The sequence below is a fragment of the Argentina silus genome, assembly GCF_951799395.1.
Source record: "Argentina silus genome assembly, chromosome: 5".
In the NCBI taxonomy this organism is placed as follows: domain Eukaryota; kingdom Metazoa; phylum Chordata; class Actinopteri; order Argentiniformes; family Argentinidae; genus Argentina; species Argentina silus.
Window position 1 is genome coordinate 4,033,263 of NC_139659.1, and position 16,439 is coordinate 4,049,701.

The 16,439-nt window shown below is 44.0% G+C and overlaps 2 protein-coding genes across 6 annotated transcripts in view; one reads left to right on the forward strand and one right to left on the reverse strand.

Moving 5' to 3' along the window:
* Window positions 1-13,995, forward strand: part of traf2b (Tnf receptor-associated factor 2b) — a 30,279-nt gene extending 16,284 nt beyond the window's left edge. For 3 of the 5 annotated variants that reach the window (XM_083669728.1, XM_083669727.1, XM_083669729.1), the window contains exons 2-12: window positions 920-1,130; window positions 2,962-3,040; window positions 3,331-3,429; window positions 6,029-6,190; window positions 6,615-6,689; window positions 7,111-7,185; window positions 8,148-8,405; window positions 9,118-9,246; window positions 10,046-10,223; window positions 11,268-11,416; window positions 11,732-13,995. In XM_083669728.1, the coding sequence (XP_083525854.1) occupies window positions 949-1,130; window positions 2,962-3,040; window positions 3,331-3,429; window positions 6,029-6,190; window positions 6,615-6,689; window positions 7,111-7,185; window positions 8,148-8,405; window positions 9,118-9,246; window positions 10,046-10,223; window positions 11,268-11,416; window positions 11,732-11,950 (1,605 nt within the window). In that variant the 5' untranslated portion in view covers window positions 920-948 and the 3' untranslated portion in view covers window positions 11,951-13,995. Of the gene's footprint in view, window positions 1-820; window positions 1,131-2,961; window positions 3,041-3,330; window positions 3,430-6,028; window positions 6,191-6,614; window positions 6,690-7,110; window positions 7,186-8,147; window positions 8,406-9,117; window positions 9,247-10,045; window positions 10,224-11,267; window positions 11,417-11,731 lie in introns of those variants that run through there. The other 2 variants (XM_083669726.1, XM_083669730.1) reach the window with 2 other exon arrangements.
* Window positions 13,996-14,456: 461 nt separating this feature from the next.
* Window positions 14,457-16,439, reverse strand: part of fbxw5 (F-box and WD repeat domain containing 5) — a gene marked incomplete at its 3' end in the record, with an annotated part of 11,553 nt that continues 9,570 nt past the window's right edge. The window contains exon 11 of the mRNA XM_083669976.1: window positions 14,457-14,519. Coding sequence (XP_083526102.1) covers window positions 14,457-14,519 — 63 coding nt within the window. The remainder of the gene's footprint in view (window positions 14,520-16,439) is intronic.

Here is a 16,439-nt window from a genome sequence, read left to right on the forward strand (position 1 = left end):
TACATGTGAGAATAGTAATTTTCTACGTTCTGTAGTCAAAAGGTCCTAAGTAAATGACCACTTATGATGTAATTGGGGGTCAAAACATTTTAAAAATAAATAAATAAATATGTAGACACTGGTATGGTGCTGGATATAATGAATGTAATCTTAAAAAATTGGTCCCTTTAAGAATGTGCATATGACTTTGATTTAATTTGATTACTTGCTCATGTGATTTACATGGCTGTTTAGCCTCCTGTACGTTGGAAATTAATTTGGAGCCTACATAAAAATAGTTATCTCACATCCTCTTTCATTTCCATATATATGTATGACACACACACACACTCTGTCTCTCTCTTCCCTGCTCTCTCTCTCTCTCTCTTCCCTGCTCTCTCTCTCTCTGCCTTCGGCTTTTCATGCTTGTGGCATTGAATTAGAATGTGCACCGACAAGATATACAGCCTTGCCCAAGACTGCACTGTATGACCTGTCAATAGAGAGCTTATAACTCTCTGTTACACAATGTACTCTGGCATGATTATTGTGAATGTGCGTGAGAACAGTGTGGAACATTCCACCTTTTTTTTTTATCAGGGAAATGAAGTGCATAATGCACTTATTCAGCAGGGCTAATCAGCTGTTATCTTCAGGTTCTTTGCATAGCTTGCATGTGTGTCTGTGTCTGTGTGTGTGTGTGTGTGTGTGTGTGTGTGTGTCTGTGTCTGTGTCTGTGTCTGTGTCTGTGTCTGTGTCTGTGTGTGTGTGTGTGTGTGTGTGTGTGTGGGGGGGGTAGTGCGGGCATGCATGAGTGTTAGCTGCAGCTGTAGCAGCATATTTCCTGTTTAGGGTGATGCAGTGGTGGTTTCCCTGCATTGATGTCTGGAAATTGTGTTTCATCTACTGACGCATAGTAATGTTTCCTGTCTGCTTATAGGAAGCTACATCAGAAGTTAATGGAGAGGAATGGCCCGTATCTCTCTCCCTTCTTCCATGGACTCCTCCCTACCTGGGATCCCACAGAGTGTCCTGTCCTGTCCCATGGAAACTAAGTACCAATGTCAGCAGTGTCTCCAGGTCCTGAGGAAGCCTGTCCAGGCCGGTTGTGGTCATCGCTTCTGTGTCCACTGTTTTAAACAGATAACCAGGTAGACTGGAGATCCTCCTCAGCCCCCTCCTTCCCCCCAGCTCCCAGCTCCCAGCTCCCAGCTCTGCAAGCCCTCCACATCCCTTTCTTTAACCCTCTCACCCTCCTTGTATTGGGCATGTTCAGATTGGGTCATGATGCCAGAACCACTCAGTCCTGCTGTATGTTGCTCATCAGCACCTCTCCTTTCCACTTACCTCAGCTGAGTCACTGACAGCAGGATGCTGTCTCCGGTGGATGTGTGTCATGGTGTGTTCCCAGTGGGTGTGCGTTCCTTGGGCCACTGATCTTGCTGATTCAAACCAAACCATATTTCTTTTGCCAAGTTTCAATCTTTGTTGTCTCTCTCTCTCTCTCGCTATGCCTGATTCTGATTAATTGCTGTGTTGTTAATCTACTACTACCGTTGCCACTACTACTACGACTACTGTCAACTTATTACTGATTACAACTATTTTGATCTAATAAGTATTCGGCGCGTTGATCAGAGTTGTGATTGAGAGGCGCACAAAGTCAGGCTTTAGCCCCTCAGCTGTGACTTTCCTCACGATAAAGCCTGGTCTCCGGTGCCATGTATAACATTGGGATTATTCTTCTATTGGGATCCCTTTTTCTTTTCAGTAGTGGTCTCATATCTCATCTTTGTCAGGTTCAAAAGTAATTTTGTTTAAATGAGAGATTCCTATGAAGTTCATTTATAGTTCAGGGAACATACTTGGAACTGAGTCTTGAGAGTGGTTTCTTTAGCCATTCTCAAGCAATTCACGTCATGGTGGCGGGAAAAGTGGTTTGTGGTGGGAGTAGAGAGTATCGTCACGATGAACCCACCCACCTCAACCCAAGACTCTCTCATAGGAGAGGTATTTAGAGTATAAATGATCTCCATGTACGGCCCTTCCAGTCAACTCATCCTCTGACTCCTCCTTCACGGTGTGTTCTCTCTCAACAATTAAGTCAAAATTGAGTAGATTCCAAATGAATCAACCTTTTGATTTGTTGTTTGCCTGCATCCTTGGATGCCTTGCCTGCCCAGAAAACTTTGCTAACTGCTATACTGTTAATTAGCATGTTTGAAATGCCATGCCTGAATCATCTCAAAATCATTTAAATCAACTCATTGAGTCTTTTTTTTAGAGAATTTGAGATCATGATATTTCAAACATAACAGCTAACAGCTAATTTAGGTAACATTGACTTCCATTTATTTTTGGTTGAACTATCCCTTTAAATGAGAGATTACTATGTGTCACTATTAGTTGAGGTCACATACTTGGAACTGAAGGGGCTTCTTTGGAATTTATATTGAGGAACTTCTATTAACTTGAGTCGTGATAATCTATGAAAACGGCAAAATTGTTACTATCTCTCAGAAAAATAGAGCTGTCTAAAGCTGCCAATTGGCGCTAGGCCAGTGGTTATCTGTATATCCGAGTGAAGACATTTGAATTGCAGCAACAGCAGGAATGTGGTTTTAAGTGAACAGTCTGTTACTGTTGACATTTTGGCGGGAACATTACACAACAACACATTCCATACCATTTCTCACGCATGTTTGATACCATTCCTTATTCCGTTCCATACATAACAATGAGCCCCGTCCTCCAATTTCTACCTCCACCAGCCTCACCTCATCTGCTCTTATGTCATGATGGTATTTTTACATTATTATTTTATACATAGTTCAGCCCTAATCTGTGATGGTAACCAGAGACGCCAGTAGTAGATCAGGTGAGACTGATGGAATAGTGTACGATAGTGTAATAGCCCTCTCGTCCTCCACTGAAGTCATGTACCACTGTCCAGAATCCCATCATTTGTGTCTTTATCATAAGTGCCGGCCCAAAACCCTGTGAAGCCTGTCGCCAGGAGGAGATATACGAGGAACCACAGTCCATTCTCAACAGCAATGAGGTAACATTGCCGTGTTCATTCCCTGAATGTTTTATAACGTGTCTCTTGTGTGTCATGTTGCCTGAAAAGAATGTAAACAATACTGGCCATTGTTTTTTATGTGCAGGAGACAAAGATATAGGTTACTTGCCTAAGGAACAATTGAACAATGCAGAAAATCCCCCTTCCATTGCCAGATGTAATTTCTAGTTTCAACTACAATCACCCCCCTCAGACTTCCACCCTCCCCCCTATTGTCTGCACCACAAATGAGTAGTTGTAGGGTGACTGTACTCTTTATTCTCTCCCAGGCTTTTCCTGACAATGCTGCAGGCAGAGAAATAGCGAGCCTGCCTGCCAGGTGTATACACGAGGGCTGTGTTTGGACAGGTTCTATCAAAGAATATGAGGTAGGCCTATGGAAAGGATATTCACCAATTCATTTTTTATTAATTCATGTGCCTTTTCCTTTCATACATCAACATGTTCTCTCATTGGTTGATTCAAATCATATCACTCATGCATGTTTTGACTCTGTGTCGTCTGATTGGCTCTCCTAATCTCCCATGTCTGTCATTCTGAAAGGGAGCCAATAGCAGGGAAAGATTGAGTGAAACCAGATATGTTCTGATGTGGCCTTGGCTGGAAAGTCCCTGGCTGGCCCACTTCTGCTGCGAAACAGAAAATAGGAACGGCTTGTGTGTTGAGACTTTGTCTCTAGCCCTGAGTGTTACACAAGGGAACTCCTATACTGTATAACAGGGCATGTCAGGGGAGGGAAATGGAGTAGTTTGTGTAGCTCTTTGTGTTGCGTAGTTTCAGGATAATGCAGTTAAATATGTTCTGTTGGGGCTCTTAACATGGTGCCACACACTTTTCAATGATATGTATGATAAGCAGCATACGGTGGTACGTAGTAAACAGGGGGTTTTGCTGGCTGTGTTTTGGTAGCTGTGTTTCTTCGAGGCGTGGGTAGACTTGGGTTAATTTGCTGCTAATTACATGTAGAGCAGAGCTTTCACACAGGAAGGGAAAGCAGTCATGCGAGCAGCAGATTATAGAGCTGACGAGGCTAATAAGGCGACCTCTGTTCTGGTTTTGTTGGGTTTCGATTATGCAGATGTGACGTGGCCTTGGCATTCGCCTGTTCTTGTTTGTAGATGGTGGTGTTGTCGAAGTCGGGGAAACATATGTTTGACGCATCAGCTTTATTTTTAAAGAATGACTTGTGTCTTTAGAGGCTAATGTGTGGTGCACTGTTGAATGGAAAGATAAATACTGTCGCTAACCAACCATACGGTAAAGGGCTGCACCGCTTCGCTTTCCTGTCCCGGAGCTTCCGAACACGGAAGGAAATATTTAAAAGGGTCCTCTATAAGTCGTCAGCGTTGGTTACGGTTTGGGTTGGGGATATTTTCCAGACTAGTAAAGCAGGGTTAGCTGGTCATCTGGTGCAGCGGACCTTGCCTGTATTTGTTTAATGGTTAGTTAACAGCGAAATGAAAACAAGCTCTCTTACCTGCTTCTGATGTCTTCTTCTTCAGTCTTGAGCAAAAATGGAGAAAAATAGCTCTACAGCTCCCGTGCCCACGCCCTCCACCCCCCACCCCCTGTCCCCCATCCTTAGTCACATCCCTCCCACCTGTTTTTTAAATGACACACGTCTGGGGGAGATCTTCCACGGTAAATGTGGTATTTACATACAGATGGGGCCATAACTTTGTCATTTCAGCATTTTGATGTTGGATGATTATGCAATGCGAACTATTGTGCGACTGTCTTTTCTCTTAAGTCTTGCAGCCATGTTTCAAGCTCAGCTAATGCTGATATACTGGTGCACAGTGCAACTGCCATATTTACACACCCACCACAAACACACGCTCTCAGACGGGCGTCTGTTGCTGTGGGAAGTTCCCACCCAGACTTATCCTGAAACATCTAACGGCTCTAAACTGTCACAACAACACAGGCTTTACTCGTTTGCTTAATGTAACAATAAAACCTGTATGGCGACATATTAAACACTTTGAATGTCACTTAGGAGCAGATGTGCAGTCAAGCATTGTTTAAACCCTCCCTTTGGTTCACTCATAACCTGTCATACATTGATGTTGTGGCCTTTGATTCAAGTACATTTACATTTTTACATTTTAGACATTTAGCAGACGCCTTTATCCAAAGCGACTTACAACAAGTACATTTGTCTAAGTAAGTGAATCATCTATACTATCTATCAGTCATCATAAGAAAAACAAATCTATGCTAGGACCTGCGGCTATTGGCAGTCACAATGCTAGAAGAAGGAAGGAATTACTTTTCTTTCTTTTAAAAAAAGAAAATGTGTTCTTTCTTTTTTTTAATTTATTTATTTACAGTAGAGAAACTGTACAGGGGGGGTAGTGGGGATTAAGAGGTCTTTAGGAGGGACAGTTAGCCTGAAGAGATGGGTCTTCAATCTATGGCGGAAGATCGGTAGTGACTCTGCAGTCATGACAGTAGTGGGAAGCTCGTTCCACCACCGGGGCGCCAGGACAGTGAAAAGCCGTGACCGAGTGGCGCAACCGCTGCATCCACGTAGAGGCGGCGGTGCTAGGAGGGCAGCCGAGGTGGAAGAGCAGAGTGATCGGGCGGGGGTTTGGGGGCTAACCATTACTTGCAAGTAGGGAGGGGCTGTTCCCTTTGACTCCCGTTAGGCGAGCGCCAGGGTCTTGAATGTGATGCGAGCTGCTACCGGGAGCCAGTGAAGGGTGTGAAGGAGGGAGGTGACATGGGACAATTTGGGGAGATTGAATACGAGACGGGCGGCAGCATTCTGGACGAGCTGCAGAGGTCTGATGGCGAAGGCGGCTTAGAGTACAAACAGTAATTAAGGCCATTTGTCCTCCCAAAGCCATTCGTCATTTGTGTTTGTAAAGGATGGTGACCACCTATCCGACAAGGAAATGAATGGCTTGTATGCGCAGTATTAAAGCATGATGGTTATGAATATGATTGTTATCCCTCCTATAGGCACAGCATGAGGGTCAGTGTGAGTTTGAGAGCGTGGCCTGTGAAGCGTGCGACGTCCGCATCCTGCGCAGTGACAGGGAGAGGCACGTGGAGAGAGAGTGTGAAGCGAGGACGTTGAACTGCAAATACTGCAAGGTCACCTTCTGCTTCAAGGACATCAAGGTGAGCGGGCCTATCTGAGCAACGTGTGCGTGTGCGTGTGTGTGTGTAAGGTCAGTATGGCATCCTTACTGATTAACGAGTCCTTGGATGAAATCCATTTCAAAAGCTGTGACACCTCCCTGTGGCCCATGGATATTCATACATCTGTCATGAAGGCATAATTGCATTGAGCCAAAATGAAGGCTTAATTGTAGTCCTCATCCCTTATAATATCTTCGATATGTGAGACTATGGCGTATTCCGACTAAACACGATTCGTTAGAGCTTAAGATTCTGTCAGATGGTCTCCTATAGCTTCGCCACGATATGATTTCCTGGATGATTTAAAGCAATTCTGATGAGATGCTAACGCAATCTCTGGGATGTTGTGGTTTTCCCATACTAACTAACTAACTCACTCACTCCCACTCCTCATGTATTTCAGGCTCATGATGAGATCTGCCAGAAGTTTCCTCTGCAATGCAAAGACTGTGGGAAGAAGAAAATCCCAAGAGAAAAGGTTTGTGCTGTGTTGTATCTCTGTCTCTTTTCTATTATGAGCACAGTTACTCTTACTATTAGCTATTAGCCTTGGTGACATACTGTTTCTGCTGCTAACAAGGCTACATTCTGCCTTGTTGAGGTAGTGACTGAGGAGTTGGCCAGAGAAACAACAGAGTGGGGCCTGTGTCTGTTTTATTGCCCTTATTTAGTAGTTAACTCATGACATGCTGCTTTAATGTGATTTAGTCTGGCAGTTGTACTTTCTAGTTGACCAGGCGAGAGTTGTACTTTCTATTTGACCAGGCGAGAGTTTCTATTTTGAACTCGGTAGTTCGGTATTTTTCCAAACTGACATTTGCTTTCACCTTCACTTTTGAGTTGATGGTGGGTATTTTATGGGTTGTCCTGACCTTTTTCTCTCTCTCTCCCCCATGCAGTTCAGTGACCACACCAGGTCCTGCCCCAAGTCTAAGAGTGCATGTCTGTTCAGTGAGGTTGGCTGTAAAGCTGTGGTAGGTGTTCCATCAAATGACTAAGACTGTTATGTATGGTGACTCAAATGAGTGATTCTCATGCACACCCACACCCACACATATACACACACACACGCGCACACACACATACACACACACACACACACACACACACACACACACACACACACACACACACACACACACCAACCTTTGATGTCGGATAAGAACAGATAAAGTTAATCAGATCAGAAAGATATCAAGATAGAGATGACCTTAAAATGTCCTGAAACAACTTCCCACAGTTGAATGTGGGTGTTTTGTTTTTCAACAGACAGAGTTGTTGTAACCAGTATTTCCATGTGGGCATGGGCAGCCTTATTTACTAGTTAAATGTCTACACCTAAAGATAGACTAGTGGGCAGAGAAATCCCCTTCTTAAACTGATTCACATCTACTCAGACAATACTTTGTGTAAATATGTCTGGATGACTTTATAATTAGACCATTGTGCAGACAGACCTGACAGAAACTGTGACCGTAATAACATGGCAGTAGTTTTGATAGGTACTATTTTAGGTACTATTTTATCAGATCAGTTCCATTTGGGGCTTAGAAACTGATAGTTTTAGTTTTTTTGCCTGTCTACTCTTTGGCATTGAATGCCCTCTTTCTCAATTGAGACACCTACTGTTTGAAAGAGGTAAATATATGATTTAACTGAACCGAGGGGGAGGAAGCAGGAAGGGGAGAGGCTTGTTGTTTTGGTTTGGTTTCAAATAGGGTGGTACTGCACCTAGGAGGCAGTTTTCTTCATAGTTACTTCCTGGAAAAGTGATTTGATGATGTGTTTTGTGTAAACACATAAGCTTGTCATTAGGATATATATGAGTATTTAATGCACAACATAATGATATACAAAATAACTATACTATACTTGTGGTGGATCTCAAACTTCATCCTCTAAAATACACTGTTTCACTTTATTGTGACCGCCACAGATTGACAATGGGAAGCACAGCGACCACGAGCAGACCAGCATCATGGAGCACCTGCGTCTGCTCATGTCCATGGTGCTGTCTATGGTGCGTCTGGGGCCAGGAGCCCCAGATCAGGGCCTGGGGCTGGGGGAGTGGCAGGAGGACTCTGGCCTGGGTCTGTACAGGGCTCCTGAGGAGGGAGCCACAGCTGGAGCTGCAGCCGCCGGGGTTGGAGGAGCAGCAGCAGCCTTGGGACGAGGTGTGGGTCTGGAGGAGAAGGTTGGTCAGGGTCCTGGGATGGGATGGGATGGGATGGGTTAAGTTGGGTTGGGATGGGATGGGATGGGATGGGATGGGTTGGGTTGGGTTGGGTTGGGATGGGATGGGTTGGGATGGGATGGGATGGGTTGGGTTAGGTTGGGTTGGGTTGGGTTGGGTTGGGTTTTCTGTGTTGGAAATGCATTGACAGTAGCCTTGATGCAGTGAGGAAGAGAAGTGCTGTTCCCATACTGACAAAAAAAGGTGTTCAGACTCTGTAGAACTGGCCTGGATGCCACTGCACTGCTTTTTTTGCACTTCTGGTTAGACGCTAACTGCATTTCAATGTCTCTGTACTTGTACTCTGTACAATGACAATAAAGTTGAATCTAATCTAATCTAAAAAGAAAAGTGTGGTTCATTAGTTAGGAGCTACGGTACGGTTGTCCATCCCCCATCCAGTTAAAATAGCACGACAATGAAGACGGTTTATAACCAGCCAAACTGATCCATGTTATACTGTATGAATACATTATTTTATTGAAGTCTTATACTGTACATAGCAGTTTGTACATGCAAAGCAGGGGAGGCTGGTGGAAGTAGAAATCGGAGGATGGGCTCTTTTACACTGATATAAAGCCGCCACTGATGTAAAGATATTAAAGATAGTAGTGTAACAAACAGTTTGATGACAGGATTCATGTTCATGTCTTCTCCCTGTGTTGTGCTCCAGCAGGTGTCCACCCTGACCAACATAGTGTGTGTTCTGAACAGAGAGGTGGAGAGGAGCTCTGTCACCTTGGAGGCCTTCTCACGTCAGCACCGCCTGGACCAGGACAAGATCGAGAACCTCAGCAACAAGGTTACTGGCGCTTAGTCATATGGACTTGTATGCACTGTACTCCTGCACGACACCAGGGGGAGGCTGGTGGAGGTAGAAATCTGAGGACGGGCTCATTGTAATTCATGGAATGGAATGATGGAATGGTATCAAACGGGTACCATTCTTCGTTCCATTCCGTGCATTACAATGAACCTCAGATTTCTACCTCAACAAGTCTCCACTGCACTACACACATGCTGGGACTAACGCAATATGTCAAATGTATTGACACTATTAGCTAGGATCTTTTAATCAATGATACAAGATAAAAAGTATTTATGCCATACGTTAATTTTAAGACAAACACTCCACATACACACATTGCTCCTTTTTCTCAACTAATCTCGGAACCCAGAATCTTAGTGTTGACGAACGACTACTAGCTAGAGTAAGGGTGACTCTCAATCATTAAAATGCATCAGCCAGGGGAGGCTGGTGGTGGTAGAAATCGGAGGACGGGCTCATTGTAAATGCACAGAATGGGAATGAGAAATGGGATCAAAAACGAATATATGTGTATTTGATACCATTTCGTATTCCACGCCGCCATGCGTAACAATGAGCCCGTCCTCCGATTTCTACCTCCACCAGCCTCCGCTGAAGCCTAGAATATATAATAATATCCGCCATTTGGCTGCCGCTTTTCTCCAAAAGCGACTTAGATTGCAGTGAGTGCGTACATTTCTTCAGTATGTATGGTCCCAGCCTATGCAGTAACAGTAACTACTCAGACTCGGTTACTGACTCTTCTGGGGGTGGGCTCCCGCGGTGTGTCCAGGTGCGTCAGCTGGAGAGAACGCTGACCATGCGGGACCTGCAGCTGGCGGAGACGGACCAGAACTTGAGGGAACTCCAGTTCTCCACCTTCGACGGCATCTTCGTCTGGAAGATCGCAGACTTCACTCGTCGGCGCCAGGACGCCGTGGCCGGACGAACGCCCGCCATGTTCTCACCAGGTTAGACCAGGGGATTCAGACCCATGTATTTGACTAGGTTTTGGTTAGGGTTCGTGTCGGGTAGTATTTCATGACCCATGTATGATGTATTTGACTACTGTGTGGGGTCATGACGTAGAGTATATAGACCGGGGTTGATTTGGTCTCTGGTCCTGCAGTGTTGGACGTTAAAAGGATTTGAATTGCAAATCCATATTTGCGTATCCTTAGAATAGGTCTAGTTATCTCCTTCCCCAGTAGTCTATCATCAATACGAGGGGAGGCTGGTGGAGGTAGACAACGGAGGACGGACGCGCTGTAATGCATGGAATGGAATGAGGGATGCTATCATTACCATTCCTCATTCCATTCCATGCATTACAGTGAGTCTATTGTGTGATTGATATCTCTACCAGCCTACGCTTGGTATGAAGATATTATTGTAATGTGTGGAATGAGGAAAGGTTTCAAACTCCTCCACTGGTGTAAATACCCTGTAGTTCCAGTCGTACACCCGTGTTCTTTGTATGAGTGAACGTCATACACCCATTAGGGACTCTCTGTAGATCACAGCATCAGATTCTGCAGTATCAGTCCAAAGGCCACGCACTCTTAAAGGCTTTAGAAAAGAGCACTTCTATGTCTATGAGAGAGGCAGTGGTCATTCTTGGGCTCATTATTTACACACAATTAAGTATATTCACATTATGTGGTCCAAAACCTCTAGAAGTGACATGTTTAAGAAATACAAATGTTGAAAGTTTACATGATAGGAGAGGATGGCCTTTGAACCAGTATGGGCCTGACTAACATCTGCTCTTCCTGCAGTATGGGCCTGACTAACATCTGCTCTTACTGCAGTATGGGCCTGACCAACATCTGCTCTTACTGCAGTATGGGCCTGTCTAAGTTCTGCTCTTTCTGCAGTAGGGGCCTGACTAACATCTGCTCTTCCTGCAGTATGGGCCTGACTAACATCTGCTCTTCCTGCAGTATGGGCCTGACTAACATCTGCTCTTCCTGCAGTATGGGCCTGACTAACATCTGCTCTTCTCCCTATCCCAGCCTTCTACTCCAGTAAGTATGGCTACAAGATGTGTCTGAGGCTGTACCTGAACGGGGACGGGACCGGGAGAGGGACACACCTTTCTCTCTTCTTCGTGGTGATGAGGGGCAAGTGTGACGCCCTGCTCAAATGGCCCTTCAGTCAGAAGGTAAGACACACCCTCTCTCTCATCCCTCTCCGTTTCCATCCTCGCGACTCCCATCTTACTGAATAATCCAGTATCAGCATCTGAGGATTTATGCAGACAGAATGTCGAAAAGAAAACGTTTCACCGTCGACCATCTTTAAAACAGATGTCGTGTCCAGTTCGTCGTCTTCTGTGGGATATTATTTATTTTTTTCTCAGACGTTCTGCAACAAGTACAACAAAAAGCATCGTGAATCACAGCAAAATGCTGAGTCTGTCTGTCTGTCCGTCTCCCCCTCATTCTCTCCTCCCCACCTCTCCCACATGTTCCTGTAGGTGACCCTGATGTTGCTGGACCAGAATAACAGGGAGCACATCATCGATGCCTTCCGACCTGATGTAAGCTCCACCTCCTTCCAACGGCCAAACAGTGAGATGAACATAGCCAGTGGCTGCCCACTCTTCTGCCCATTAGCCAAACTGGCAGGAAAGAGCTCCTATCTGAGAGATGATACCATTTTCATAAAAGCCATTGTAGATCTGACAGGCCTGTAGTAATGTGGAACTACTACAGTTAAGAGAAATATGAAATATGGTTATCTATTCATCAATATGAGATATTATAAAACATAATATAGATTATATATATATATCTATATTATTATTTTAAATTATATTATTATTATAATTATTACATTATTATAATCTATATACAGGGTACAGTGCACACCATGTAGTGTAAAACTAGTGTGTTTCAAATGTACACCTAATAGGCTGGGGGTATGTCATGAGATGATTCATGCTAAACTTATAAAGTATATAAAGTACATAATCTATGCAAACTGTCTGCATGGGTGCCAAAGGTTTTGTTGTTTCTTACCTGCAGCGACTTTAGACTTCAGGTGGCTTCTAGTCGTCTGTAGATATTACTAGATAAACCCCACAGTGATGTAGATATTACTAGATAAACCCCACAGTGAATACCCTTTTCAGACCATTGAGCCGAGCCGAGCCGTGCCTCACTGACTCACTGTCATGCGTGCCTCACTGACTCACTGTCATGCGTGCCTCACTGACTCACTGTCATGCGTGCCTCACTGACTCTGTCATGCGTGCCTCACTGACTCACTGTCATGCGTGCCTCACTGACTCTGTCGTGCGTGCCTCACTGACTCTGTCGTGCGTGCCTCACTGACTCTGTCGTGCGTGCCTCCACCCTACTCTTTCCAACACCTCTAGGCTGAAAGTGGAGCCGAACTGACCTGAATAATCCTTGTGCGACCTTGACTATCCAATGTATGGAAAGCATAGGTACACCCAAACTAGTCATGACTAGTCTTCTCCGTCAACATCCAACCACACACTTTAGTGACTAACTGAGATGTGGTTTAAAGTGCAGTGCTAGTCAACCAGCCAGCTGTCGGTGGTGCAGAGGTCAAGGTCTCTGCGCTGTCCTCGGTTTGTGTCAGCATTTAATCAACAAGGCAGATGCTAGCGAAGGATTAAAAACTAACAGTAAATATGAGTCAATGTTAGTGGTCTCAAGCTAACGTTTGCCTTGTTGAACAAACGTCTGGTTTTAGATTATAGTTGAGTTAAGTTTTATCTGAGATTATAAACAAGATCTCCACTTCTATGTATCTCCAGCTACTGCAGCTTGCCATCATCACCCTCACCCTTCTTATTGTTAGCAAACAAAGAACCACCCCGAAGTCTGTTAAGGGGAAGACTGTATTCATGCTCGGAGCCATCCAGGTCAATGATGCCATTGAAAATTCCAGAACCCCTCGTGCAGAGTGTCACAAATATCCACATTCACCTGCCCCCACATTAGAATCTCCTCTTTCAAAGTACTTTTTACCTACTGCTGCCACTGGCAGATTGAAAAGGAAGGCATTAAAGTGCAGCTTGACTCAATAGTTTAAAAAAAGGTATACAATTCTAAGCCTAATAGCTACGACACTGTAGTTTATATGAAAAAAACAAGAACAACAACAAAAAGAAAAAGAAAGAAAGTGTGTGTGTGTATGTGTATGTGTATGTGTATGTGTGTGTGTGTGTGTGTGTGTGTGTGTACGTGTTTATGTTTGTTTATATAATGAGAGGTGGAGGAAGGATGGAGAGACCTCTCTTACCTTCTATATCCATGGTGGAGTCGGACTCTTGGTTTTCTACCCAATCATGTGAGTGAGAGAGAGAGAATCACAGCTAAGGGTAGAGAACAGGAATTCAGCATGTGTTTCTGGGTTAGCCATAGGTAGAGCCTCTTTAATGCCAGGAAAGGTTTGAGTGTTTAACTGTTATAATACTCATTATCCCCATTATTACACCTCACAATTATACATTGTGCTTTGATGTTTTTTTCTATTAACTGTCTGCAAATGCATCCACAGTTGTGATGGAATCTTGGTTATTTATCTTCTTATTGATTATTTATCATCTTCTTGATTATTTCTTTTTTTTTGTATTTCATTGGAGATTTGGTAGAAATGTTGTACATTGTATTATGTTCTGTATTTACGTTCTACACAGCTACACAGTGTAAAATGTATTTCATTAATTCATTTCAGTAATAAACGCATGTGCATTCATACAATTACTATTCTTGACACTGTCTTTACTTCCTGGGGGTATAACAATGGTCCTACTTATATCATCTTTTCCAGATTGGCTTTATTCCTTTTGTGTCATACATTATAGTGCAGCTTGCATCTCAGGCTTCCGTCCCATGTCTACCATTCATAATTTCTATTATTGTTATGTTGGAGAAATACTGGATAAAATAAAAAAAACACAGAACAGAGTGAAAGTTTTTTATTCAAAGTTAACTGCTGGCGTAAGGTTGTAGAACAGCCAGCCAGTCATAACAGAGGAAAAACAAATAAAACAACATAAGAGCAACACATTTAAAAAACACAGAACGTAATTTTACAACACGTTACACGTTACAATGATGTTTAAGCAAGAACGGAGCGAGGAGGACAGGCTGCAGAACAACGTTAATGAGTCGAGCACCATATGGTGCGTCCCAATAGTCCGTCCTCTGTTCCTCGTCTCCTTCTCAAAACACATTGGACGAGAAGATCTGAGGGGCGGAGCCTTTGATCTTCTCCTCCAATGCATTCTGAGAAGAAAGCAAGGGACAGAAGAGACAGGGGAGTAGAGGAAAGACTATTGAGACGCGGCCACAACCTCAGGCTTCTCTCAGGTTAAAAGAGAGGGTGTTATCAAAGGCCTTCGCCACACGTATGAAACAACGCAGATATGATTTTAAAAAAAGAGTCTATTCCCTCTGGTTCCATCACACTCTGGTTCCATCACACTCTGGTTCTATCACACCCTGTGATAGCACTCGGAACAATGAATGTAGCCTCGGAACAACGCAACATAACTGTGTGGGATTGTGTGAAATAAAACACGAGACAATCTGGGTGAGAATGGCGTCATCAAGCTGTGTTCAGAGGAGATTAGCTGACCCCACTGCCTAGTTATTGTAACACACTGTTCTAGAACCCAGTACTGCCTTTTGGACCAGATTCCACACAACCCTGTAAGTTCTTATGACCTTTGAACCTGTACCCCGGTGAAATCTCAAATGTCTTGAGTGAGTTGATTCCTTGTGTCCTCTCTCCTTGCTACCTTCTGAAAACACATTGGTGGGGAGAAGATCAAGAGGGGCGGTACCTCCCACCTTCTCCTCCAATGAGTTTTGAGAAGGAAGGTGAGGATGCAACAAAAGACTTTTGGGATTTGCCAAACGTGTCTGGGGTTTTGGTTACAGCATGACGACCAGCTGGAACTCCCAATGCTAGGCAATCATTTAGCATTGTTGCGCAAGTGGACATTCCACCTCTTTGGACACATGAAGAAAATGTGGTAAAGCAATCAGTATTACATCATGTCTCCTCCTGTCTCCCCCATCCCAAGACCAGCCGGCTGTCCTTCCCTCAGGAGTGATATTCCCCCAACTCTCAGACAGCACTTCTGGCTGCCGCCCACATGAGCTTACAACAGCGATTTTGCAAGAAACCCAACCCAGGCCTACCTAACCCTAACCCAACCCAGGCCTACTTTAATGTAGTCTAATTGAACATCATCACACACTCAATGTAGATTTAACTGAATATCATACTGGCTGGCAGTGTACGGGAGTGAGGGGCAATGAAGGGCAGTATTAACATCCCAGTGAGTCATGGTCCGTCATATTATTCGTCAAGCGTGCGGAAAATCTGAGTATGGTTTTAATTGATCATGTAGATTGTAGACCGAAAGAACACAGCTATGTGATGTTCTATCATGACAAATAACTTACTAAAAAAAAAAAAAATGATAATGAAAGTAGTAGTCGGATATACTGCTGCAATGATAGACTGTGATGGTTTGCGTTCACACACACGTCTACAGTCAAGGTCGTAGGTCACCTCAATACCTCCAGGTGAACGCTGACGACTCTTCATGTCAAATCTGATGTCATCGTTAATGTGATCAATAGTCTGTCCAAATGTTTAAAAAAAAAAATCATGAAACGTGAAAGAATATATACAAAACACTCGTGCACACATGCACACATAAAACAAAAGACTTAAAAAAAAACAAAAAAAACAAGACACACAAGAAATGTGACCATATATTACTGTCCATACGTAGCTCTCCTAACTCACTGCATCTCCTGCCAGTGATCTTTATCACTATCTTTATCACCGTCATCATATTCCTCTCCTTAAGTCTGCTCTCATAAACATGATCACTCTGTCCAACCATCATATTGCATAAGTCATTTCTCCCATGAATGTGCGATGCCTTGGGTCCAGGAGTTCTTGGTATTGTCTGTGTGCTGTCAGACCTTCACCTTGAGAGGCCATTCACCTTGCCAGGTGTTCAACCTTCAGTAAAAAAGGAGGTCTATATAGTAAAGTGTTGCAACAGTGCCTCCCTGTGGCTGACCATGTCCTCACACCTCAAGTCCTTGACGCTGCTTAGTTACGAAAACGGTGCAGGCAGCCATGGCATGGTGAGCTCATGGTCAAACAGTGCACTTTGGTTT